Below are 11,669 nucleotides of genomic sequence, written 5' to 3'. Positions count from 1 at the left end.
GCCTATAGGCCAAGATATATCAATGGCACACCAGGTCTCCAGACAGATTTATCTGAAGCTGAAAGGATTTTTTCCCACGTGCGCCTTTACAGCGTCTCTGGTATATACCCTGAAGCAGTGAGCAAGGATACATTGAGAATGTTAATTAAATTACCAATGAATAATTGTATATTCTTTGTATCTGCATCCATTCACATTTCATTGAATTTGGATTAGTTTGGGATCAAGCCTTGCGTCCAAGATATCCGTCTCTAAAGAAAGCATCTTTGACAAAATAAGCATCTTTACTTCTCATTTGTAATCCTACCACTTTTCAATGAATTGACTTTATTGCACCGCGAACAAAAATCATGGAGGAAACGAGTATCAAAGGTCAATATGACGCAAGTTTGAAAATTCTCTACAAACAACATGTAAAAAGAATGCCATTGCAGATTTGCACCATTAGTTATTAATGATATTGGGCCTATGTTTCTCCATCTTGTCGCACTGATTCTTCCAGTTTGTGTCTGTCATCTCCATCAAAATTGCAACAAGTTCTGGAAAAGTTTGAATAACAACGCTTTCTGAAAGTTCAATGTAAATGAATGAAATAAAATGAGAGCAGAGATTATTCCCTCATTTCGTTTATTCCCTCATTTGAATATTATAGTTTATGAGATTATTTTAGACCAATACACGTATTTTTGTACTTTCTTGAAAATGATAATTATGTCAATGAAAAGTAAAATCTTTACGCACATTACGAGATGTGGAAATGACTGAAATATTGTGAGTTAATTTATGAGTATAATGACAAACATGAAACAGGGAAAGTGAAAAAAAAATGATTGATAGTTATATTGCATGATCAACAAATAGCCAGAACGCACATGTCAAATCATCACAATTGGTCCACAGTTAAGTTTACATTATTAGGCAAATTATATGGGATCTTAGAAGAGCAAAAACAGACAGTCAAATAACTTATTTTAAAAGGGCTGATTCTGTCATCAGTAGGCCGAACTAGTGTTGACCGATGGCGTGAGCGTCTTCCTGTTGGTCAAAAAAGATGTCACCGGACAGATAATCAAAACAAGCCCGTTCAAAAAAATCAAATCAAAACATTAGTCGACCGAGACGAAGTTCCTCCCACGAGACATTAGCCAAGTCAACAGGTGTTGTGACTCGAGCCTGTCTTGTTCCCTTCCTCGCGACTACCACAACGTCGTCCTTTTCTTTAGGTACTAAAACGAAAGATATATGATATATTATTAAATTACATTCAAAGAGCATCTGATATATATTTTTACAGCTATTTGATTAATCAGTAATATTAATAACAATAGCATAATGCTAGTAATGACATGCTAATAATAATGATATGACCCATTTTATTATATATATATATAAACAATTTATGAGCATTAAAACGCTAGTGGGCCTATCTTATTTCAGTGGTCCAAACCAGTTATCACATATCTGAGTATATTTATTCCAAACATGCTGAATACTGATATGATACATGATATTATCATTAAAGCTATTGCTGCTGCACTTCCAACTAAATTAATGTATAGGCCTATAACCCTGTCTGATGTCCTGTCTCGTGCTTAAACCGAGCATCAAACCGTCAAGGTTGTGTGACAAGTTAGTACGTCCAGCATTACTAATTCGTCCTTATTTACGTATATTTGCCATATGTACTCTATTCGATTTTAGTCACTATACGTTTTAACCCGATGTTGGTTTAGACAGACAACCAAATAGAGCCAGCATCTCGTAGAGTTTTTGTTATGTAATTTGTTAATCTGCCGTCAATTATATAAATATGAATTAGCCTTAACATTGTTAACTCAAACTGTGTCAAGTAGAAAACCTATACAATCCAAAGTAACGAAACTAACACGTTTTTCCATAACCAGTGAAACATCTGGGAAATTGATTTAACTCATACTTCAACGCAAAATTGTTTTCTTTCCTGGCAGAATTGCATTTAATAAATTATTTACAGTTGCTTATCAATCTCATCTAGTGTTTATTCACAATTTACATGATTTCTTTTTTTACAATAACAAAAGCAAATGGTTCAGATACAGCAACCCACGTGAAAACGAGAAAACGTGAAATGAATGGAAATCTTGTAAACTTTTAAAAACATTTTCCACATTCATTCTAATCACACGGTTATCTCATTTAAATGTCCTTATTAACGGTTATGTTTCCACAGAAAATGTAAATACTTCACAACCTAAATCGTCTCAAATCTTGGCATCCCCATCAGTTAGAAAGCAAGTAAACCCAATGCGCAATTAGGCCTACTCGCGTTTCATAAACCTGGACAGACAATACCCCACTGAAAATGTTCATTTTGTCTAATGTATTCTTATTGTTTTTTAATTAAGATATTCGCCTTCAATGTACAATAACCAATAGCATGTACAAAGATATAGCAACATTCTAAAAGAGGTAAATATTTGGTTATGTGATTTTGTTGCGCTATCGCACAGTCATGTTTTTCTCTCTCTCTCTCTTTCTAAATATGTGTCAATGGAACAGTTCCGTTTACCCCTGTCGTGGAGCTCTGGTAGTGCTGCGGTAGCGCGTGAAGTCTACTTTGAACGGACGGGTCACCTGCAGCTTCCCCCGTCGGTAAATACATGCTTATCATGTCCCTCAAGTCCCCGGGACACGGGGCGCGCGAGTGAGTAGAGACGGGAGGGCTCACACTCGGTTCCGATTTCACCAGAGAGCCCAGCGTGCCCATCGACCCGGACGAGGCGACACCAGAGCTCTGGTGCTGCGTGTAGGTGATCCCGCCGTAGCCGGACGGAGAGGCGCTCATGTAGCTTTGAGAGTTCGAGATGGGGCTGTACTGGAGGGCCGACATGTCATAGCGGTGCATGGGCTGGGGGTTGTGCGGGTGGTGGTGGTGTGAGTGGTGGTGGTGCCCGCTGCCCGGGTGCTGGCTGTAGGCGAGCTGAGCCTCCTGCATCATGGCCGCGGCCGCCGCAGCCGCAGCCACCTGCCCAGAGTACGCACCGTTCGCCCAGCCGTTCATGTGCGCGTAGCTGGCAGCAGACGCACCACCGTGACCCCCGGGACTGTCTAACCGCTGTCCGACCCCAGGGCTCATCCCTAGACCGACACCCCCACCCCCTGTCCCGGTAAGCAGCCCACCGGCCAAAGAGTATTTGTCCTTTTTTAACAGTGTCTTGGTCTTCCGTCTCGGTCTGTATTTATAATCCGGATGCTCCTTCATGTGCATAGCTCGTAGCCGCTTCGCCTCGTCGATGAAGGGTCTCTTCTCCGCCTCGGACATCACCTTCCACTCGGCGCCGAGCCGCTTGCTGATCTCGGAGTTGTGCATTTTGGGGTTCTCCTGAGCCATCTTCCGCCGCTGGCCCCGGGACCAAACCATGAAGGCGTTCATCGGTCTCTTTACGCGGTCTTGGTTGACTTTGTTCCCATTGTTTGATCCTCCCGTGTGCCCCGAATTCGTGTTCGTTTGGGGCACTGGGGAGTGTAGGTCAGTCTCCATCATCATACTATACATTCACCTGGTGTTAACTTTTTCAACCAATACACGGAAACATTCAGTCACGGCACCTCCACACTGCTGGCACACACCGTCACTTGCGCAAATCAACCCTCCCGGAAAAAATAAATAAAAATGGAACGAAGAAATACAATCCAAAGTAAAAGGTACTTCGATAAACTTTTCCTTCCTTCTCTGTATTAGTCGTTTTCTCCTCTTGTTTTTTTCCACAACCAGCTCGATGAAAAGCGTCTCTTTGAGCTACTTTCTGTGCCTATAGTAGTAAAGTTACCGAGCTTACCCATATGATGTGCGTTGACAGCGACTAAATGAGGTGGTGGTGGCCAATGGCGCTTTAGGAAAGGCGTGATTTGCATGCAGTCTCGCTGTCAGGTGACATAGGAGGGCTAGAGCTACTCACTCGCAAGTAGTGGGTTACCTCCAACTCCCATAAGGGAACGTAAATAACAATAACCTAATTTGACAAGTTTGGTTATTTTACAAAGATTATGGCCGCGATGATAATGCATAGGGAAAAGGACAGTTTTAGACCAAAAGTCCCCCAAACAGATGCGCGCGGTCCACAGTGTGCCCCCCCTTTCCAAAACAAAGCTTATGTCGAGAATAACATTGATTGGTTATACAAAAATTAATGTAGGCTAGGTCTACATATGCATTTCATAGCCAGGTGATTATATAACTATAATTGGTAGCCTATCTATATTCATGACATGGAAATAATCTTTAACTCGTTCTATTGAAAGATGTTGCTTTAAATCAATTCGAATCATTTTGGGATCAGTAAAATATTGAAATGAAATAGGAGAATTCCCATAGCCCATAAAAACTCAGGACAAGAAAAAGGCAAAATAAAACACAAGCATATATTTTTTTTAAAACAGACACAACCCCTACTTGGAGAAATCAACACTAAATGTGCTTTCATTTGGATTTCTCTGTGATAATTTGCTTGGGGTATCTGCAAATAAGAGAAAAGATAGGCCTAGTCCCATTATCAACAGCCTATTTGGAGCCACAGGTGTTTTCCTGTTGTGCCGGTTGCTAAGAAACAGGTGACTGACGCCCAGAGCACGTGCCAGCCGAACCCCTTTTGTCTAAAAGCAGTGAAGGGGGGATTGCTACAATTGACATTGTGCTAGAACCACATGGGAGTTACCCATGATGAGAGAAAGCAATATAGTATTTCTCCTCGATGTACTATTCTGTGGGAGACATTTCTCCCCCTGCAATCTCTGGGCGTTTATAGGCCAAGCAGGGTAAATACAGATACATTACAACATACAATTCTGAGTGACCTGCCTCATGGTTTTACCTAACATATAGCTTCAATAAACAAAACAAGACTTAAAACTACGCCGTCACTTTACATTTCAGAGATATTTTTATTACGCTCATTGATTTTTTAAATCGTGTTTTATTTATTATTACAATACAAAGCATGCACATACAAAATACACACAAACCTCAACGACATCACACCTGCTCATACCCACCTGTTCTCAACCCTATTTTCTGTGCCTGCACTACTCTCCTCCATGTCCTCACATTGCACCATTTTGTTCCTCTCCGTCGCTCTTTCAATATTTACAGAATGAAACATATGATTTTTCCATTGTCTTAAAGATGGAGGATTGGTTATTTACAGTTTTTAAGTATACTTATAAAAAAAAGATAATTAAGGAGAAGAGTGTTGTCCAACCCATCCGGTATCTCACTGCATCCTCATATGACATGTATTCAAATATGCAGACAGGCGGATTATAAGTAAATGTACATTGTAATTTACATTGTAATTGTGGATTATGTCGATTCAAATTCAGCTAATTTCATTAAGGCTAAATCATTTGTTTTTGTGTTTCCATAGCCCCATAGCAAAGTCTGTCTATAGTCTATTCAAGGGTTGGCAGTCCACCAAACCAATTCCACATCAATCAATTAATTAATGACAGAAAGAAACTCAACCAGTTATCTAATATTTAACATAAAAAATATGATTGTGAATTGTATAACCTATTCAACGTAAAACATTAATAAACAATTAATTATCTAAAATAGGTTTTTCGAACCAGGCCCTGTGGTTATTCAGAAATGATTCACAAATTTACAAGGGCGAATTATTGCAAAACAAGTATAGAGTCCTATACCTTGACCAATACCTTGTTTTATCAATACGTTATAATTATCGTTGCCAAACAGAGAAGGTCACAATTGACACCGAGTATGAAGGAACATCTTCAGGAGAAAGGCTCGGTTCTATCGTGGCAGAGCTTGATCGCCGTCTACTGGAGACTCAATTCGGCGGGTGCGCACATTCCATGAACGCGCGCCGTGGTGCTGAAAGACAGCGCTCGCAGAACTGAAGCACACACACAGTAGGCTACCGCACTGCACTCGCTCTCAGTGGTCTCTCTCACACGCAGGCTACTTATAGGCCTGCACTATGAAGAGTCCATATTACAAACAAACACACACCAAAAAGCAGGCTATTTAGTGAGTAATGAATGCTTTATTTTTTATTCACTGATACAGACCTATATGGAAAATAACGAAATACTAACTCAAATCGAAATACCAATTAAATATTAAAGCCCTTGAAACACAGTGCCAGAGTCTTTAAATAATGAAGCTAATACCTCCAAAACATTATTCGTAATTTGACGAATTCTGTAACGCAGTTGATAGTGGCAGTATATGCATATTTACATTCTAGATGTAGCTCGGGTTTACGTAGGAAATTCATGATTTATCGAAGTGACAATTTTTCAGGTGCGATTCGCTGACAATTTGCTTATCCATCCCCGTGTCAACCTGACATTCAGCATTGTAAGCTTGGGTAAATAACATGTTATCTAAGGAGATGTAAAATATACGCTGCAATGAATAGGCAGGCCTCCTTGCAACTGCCACTGCTATGGCAATTTGACACGGTCAATTCCATCGCCACCAATGACAATAAATAGGTCGAATCAGGAATTACATTTGAAATCAACTGACTGAATTGAAAACGGGATTTACCCAACCCTGCTTCCATACATGATGCTAGCTGTCAGTACACACTATCATAGACAAAATAATATTTACACGAATCATTTACATTATAGAAGACGCTCTTATCCAGAGCAATTAGGGTTAAGTACCTTGCTCAAGGGCACGTTTAGAGATTTTTCACCTAATCGGTTCTGAGATTCGAACCAGCGACCTTTCGGTTGCTGGACCAACGCTCTTAACCGCTAGGCTGCCTGCTTCCTTAAATGTGCTTCCCATTAAATGTGCTTTCCTGCTATTGTTACTGTAAACATTGAACAATCGATCAAAAAACTCAAATGAAGCATACAAAATACAGATGCATTTAATACCCAATGATTATTATTACGATTATGATTATTATGTTACTAATGGGCTATTATTATTATTACCCTATTGTTATCATATTACTATGGCCAACGAACACTTTTCAATAATTATTCAATTAATGATTTCTGTGCTTTTTATCGATTCAAATGCAAATTAAAAGGTCATGCTAATTAATGTCTGTGTTCCTGTTCGGGCTGAAAACACATCAGTTTGGTAAATCAGTTTCAAACTATTTTCCAAGTATTTCTCCAAAACCAAAGTCTGTTTTAAAAAAGGAAATGTCTTTGGCATCAACATTTGGAATTAGACTGAGTAGGAAAAATCCTCATCATATTTCTGAATACTTTTCTTCTTCTGTCAGTATTTAACCATTGACAAGAGCTTGTTCCAAAACCTTCATCCGATGCTGCTAAAGTGCCGTCTCTCTGTTTCATCCCGTCCCTAAAGTGCACGTGGAGTGTCTCTTGAACTCGCGAGAATGCGCGGCTTTAAACGGTCAACATCTGTCAGGTGCTTCTGTCGCCTCTCAGCGAGTTTTGGGAAGATAATTGGCACGTGGGGGCGGGAGTGGATAGCAGGGGCGCATGCTACTATGTTGCGAGTTTTAGCCTACATCTGTCTGTTGCTCTATTCCGTCCTCCAACACAGTGCGCATCAAGAACACCCACAACATAGGATAGAGCTAGAACATTTGCTATTCTTAGAACTTTAAATGTATCTGTATTTAAAAAATAATGTATTTCCATATTTAAAAAATGTTCACGTTTCTCTTTATTCGAGTTTTCTATGGATTTTAAACCGATATTAGGACGAACTTTATTGTTAGAATTGATCCTGTCTGGGCACTTACAGTATGTTATTACAGTTACACATTGCACACCCATTATGACTATATTACTCCAAGCAGCAAGGTACCCCCCACACACACACACACTAATGATGCCATTATTTGTGGCGGTTTGTCAGTCATGAGGCTACTTCATTACTCATTAAACATAACAGACTGGAGAAAATAAAGGTGTCTTTTCAATGGGATCCAAGTCATGTGAATTCTAGCTCTATAGTCTCACTCTAAAGAATTTTTGAAAATATTCCCATCTTTAAAAAAACAATTTTTTACAAGAAAAGAAAGAAATCTAATTCAACTATTCATCAGTGGCCTTGATGGGCATGTCCAACACAAATTCACTCACACCCCATACTGACAGGACACGAGAAGCACATAAAATAATTGAAATATCTAATGGGCAATTAAAAATAGTTGTTTCTCTCGAAATTGAATTTCCGTGGGTATTCAAATCTATCTGACCGCTTTTCGTGTCTTCCTTCTTGGTTCCTTCCCTGCCGAAGGATGAATGAAAACAAATCACTGTGTGAAGACAGCTGGGAGTTGGGGAGCTCGACGAGGGAGCCGGAGTACCAACTGTATACACCATCCTTTTCACCGTAAGAAACCAGCCGATTCATCCTATTCAGCTCTACTGTTAGGCTATATGTCTGTTTCGTCCCTGTTGGGAATTTGTACGATCTTATTATCATAACATAACCTCAGACTATATGGGTTACAGTCATCCTGTATTTTGTGACAGGAGATTATCCATAATTTCAACGTAATGTTCAGGTTTGCAAATGCAAAAATACAAACGGATATTTCAGTAACCTTATATTAATGTAATTTTTACATGCTCTGAGAATATCAAGAGACAAATGTCTTGGAGCCTCTTGTCTTAACATTCTTGAGCTCCAATAACTGTTTTCTTGGTACCATCTTCAGTGGGTTTATGAATCAACAATTCCACCTTCTCCTCTATAGGGTTCCCTCTTTGTTGATAAGTGTTTGCTAACTCTTTCTTGTAAGTGTTTATTTCTTGTTGTTGACATTTACAACCCCTGGCAGGTGATGGCAGTTAAGTTTAACATGTCTGCAATCTGTTTTTATATATGTCCCGTTGTGAAAATGACAGTCATATGCAATTTCCTTGGGGGCTAAAAGTCTCACATGTCTCTATCACATGAAGCAGACTGAATGTGTATCCCATTATCCATAGACATGTATAGCCTTGTTTGGTCCACACAGGCCCATGGCATTTGTCCATTTCACACGGGAGACAGGAGATATAGAAATATAACCAATAGACGTTTATCTCAAGCCTTCAAGGTACTTCAGTGAGCTCACAGTCCACTCACTGAAGTACCATTTACCCATCATGCCTCATGTTGAAGGGATAGTTTCACTTCAGACTACGCACAACGAGAGGTTGTGCTTGACACAATTCGCAAATAGTGAATCATCACTTTATAATATGGCCAATTCCTTTTAGACAACTTATAGGATGGACTGCTCCAACGGAGTTGGTGACATTGAAATTCTCTGGTTTCGAAGCCTTTTCTCATGCCTCCGGGCCTATTTACAGGTACCAGTATGAGTCTTTAGTTTGAGTACATCTTTGAGTACCGTAAATGTCGTGCTGAAGAGCATTGATCATAATACTCATATTTCCATGTAATCTTAATTTAGCCAGGTTAGACTCCCTGAGAGAAAATACATTTTCATCAGAGAGCTGGTCCATGTAGGCTAAAGCACACAGTTCTGCTTTTATGTCTGTCGCTCCACTTTCCCGTCTCGATCAAGGCCTGCGTTGTCGCTGTTCAGAGTACTCAGTGTAATGGTCCCCCATGAAGCGCCTATCTACTGCTTTGTTGCTAAGAGGCAGGGCATTTGGGGTCAGGCCTGGAGGCATCTAGAAAAGAGGGAGACAAACGCATAAAAGCAGGAGTGGCCTGTTCCGTCCCCAACCATATTCAGACACATCAACCCTCACGAGCCCCCTCTAAAAGCCATTGAACAAATGGTGTTCAAGGGCACCGTAAATCAAACAGGGGAGCAGCCCCTGCTATTAGGGTCAAAGAAAAAAAGACACAGTTGAACCTACTGCTAAAGGTTCCTCTCCGTGGTATTATCAATATGTGTCAATATATGTAGTACGGAACAAATAGAAAATACACAGCTCTAGCAACATCATGTTTCACTGTTAACCCAACATGGTGAAGTTACTGCAAGTGAAGAACACCTAGAAATCCACTCGATTCTGAGACCTGTTGTAGACTTGGATTCATCAAAATTTTCCAAGTCTACAACAGGACACTTAAAAAAAAAGTGAAGGTCCATTCTATTAAGTGTATTTCTATGTTCTGAGAGTGATGCCTATTGAGCCATAACATGGAGCAGCAGCCCCCCAGCTCTCATTGGAGGATCAAAGCACCCTGGATAGATAAGCACACAGGGGATGTTCACAGCTCTCTTCTGCCTCTCTGGCTTCACCCCCCCTGTTAGCTGTGGAATCTCTAAGCCCACAGCCCCAGCGCCCTACACAGCCTTTCTCTCCCCTGTCTCTCCCCTGTGTTGTAGCATCAGCTGAAGCTCCTAGAAACAACATGTTAGCTCCCGGCAGGGGCTAATGGCATCAAAGGCCGTTTTCGCAGAGCAGTTTGTGTAAGCTTGCTGTCGCAGCAGATGTCAGCTCCTGCTGGATTTAAGAGCATTGACAGGGCTGAGAGTGAGAACATGTAGGTCCGTAGCCAGAAGACATGTTGTTGTCATGGACACGGCTCTCTAATCTTAACATGTGTTGTATAGGTTTAATTGAATCTTGGCAACACTTAATATGAAGTTTCCTTCTTATTGTACTTGGTTCATCTACACTACATATATACAGTGCATTCGGAAAGTATTCAGACCTCTTAACTTTTTCCACATTTTGTTACGTTACAGCCTTATTCTAAAATAGATTAAATTGTTTTTTCCCCCCTCATCAATCTACACACAATAACCAAACATTTTTGCAAATTTATAACAAATTAACAAAGGAAATGTTGTATTTACATAAGTATTCAGACCCTTTACTCATTACTTTGTTGAAGCACCTTTGGCAGTGATTACAGCCTCTATTTTTCTTGGGTGTGACGATACAAGCGTGGCACAACTGTATTTGGGGAGTTTCTCCCATTCTTCTCCATTCTTCTCTGCAGATCCTCTCAAGCTCTGTCAGGTTGGATGGGGAGCGTTGCTGCACAGCTATTTTCAAGTCTCTCCAAAGATGTTTGATCGGCTTCAAGTCCAGGCTCTGGCTGGGCCACTCAAGGTCATTCAGAGACTTGTCCCGGAGCCACTCCTGTGTTGTCTTTGCTGTGTGCTTAGGGTCGCAGTCCTGTTGGAAGGTGAACCTTCACCCCAGTCTGAGCAGGTTTTCATCAACAATCTCTCTGGACTTTGCTCTGCTCTTCTTTCCCTTGATCCTGATTTGTCTCCCAGTCCCTGACACTGAAAAAACATCCCCACAGCATGATGCTTCCACCACCATGCTTTACCGTAGGGATGGTGCCAGGTTTCCTCTGGACGTGGTGCTTGGCATACAGGCCAAAGAGTTCAATTTTGGTTTCTCATGGTCTGAGTCCTTTAGATGCCTTTTGGCAAACTCCAAGCAGGCTTACATGTGCCTTTTACTGAGGAGTGGCTTCCGTCTGGCCACTGTACCATAAAGGCCTGATCGGTGGAGTGCTGCAAAGATGGTTGTCCTTCTGGAAGGTTCTCCCATCTCCACAGAGGAACTCTCGAGCTCTGTAAAAGTGAAAAATAGGGTTCTTGGTCACCTCCCTGACCAAGGCCCTTCTCCCCTGATTGCTCAGTTTGGCTCTAGGAAGAGTCTTGGTGCTTCCAAATTTCTTCCATCTAAGAATGATTGGGCCACTGTGTTCTTGGGGACCTTCAATACTGCAG

General features: G+C 40.9%; 1 protein-coding gene across 1 annotated transcript; it reads right to left on the bottom strand.

Annotated features, from left to right (window-relative positions):
* Positions 1–413: 413 nt before the first annotated feature.
* On the bottom strand, positions 414–3,826 carry sox1b (SRY-box transcription factor 1b). Its single transcript, XM_052499511.1, has 2 exons — positions 2,549–3,826; positions 414–1,226 (listed from the first exon to the last, which is right to left on the bottom strand). Exons 1-2 carry the CDS (start codon positions 3,533–3,535, stop codon positions 1,197–1,199), a joined length of 1,017 nt encoding a protein of 338 aa, XP_052355471.1. The 5' UTR covers positions 3,536–3,826; the 3' UTR covers positions 414–1,196.
* Positions 3,827–11,669: the final 7,843 nt, after the last annotated feature.

The sequence above is a fragment of the Oncorhynchus keta genome, chromosome 37 (genome assembly GCF_023373465.1).
Source record: "Oncorhynchus keta strain PuntledgeMale-10-30-2019 chromosome 37, Oket_V2, whole genome shotgun sequence".
NCBI lineage: Eukaryota > Metazoa > Chordata > Actinopteri > Salmoniformes > Salmonidae > Oncorhynchus > Oncorhynchus keta.
This window is presented reverse-complemented; position numbering and strand designations above follow the sequence as displayed.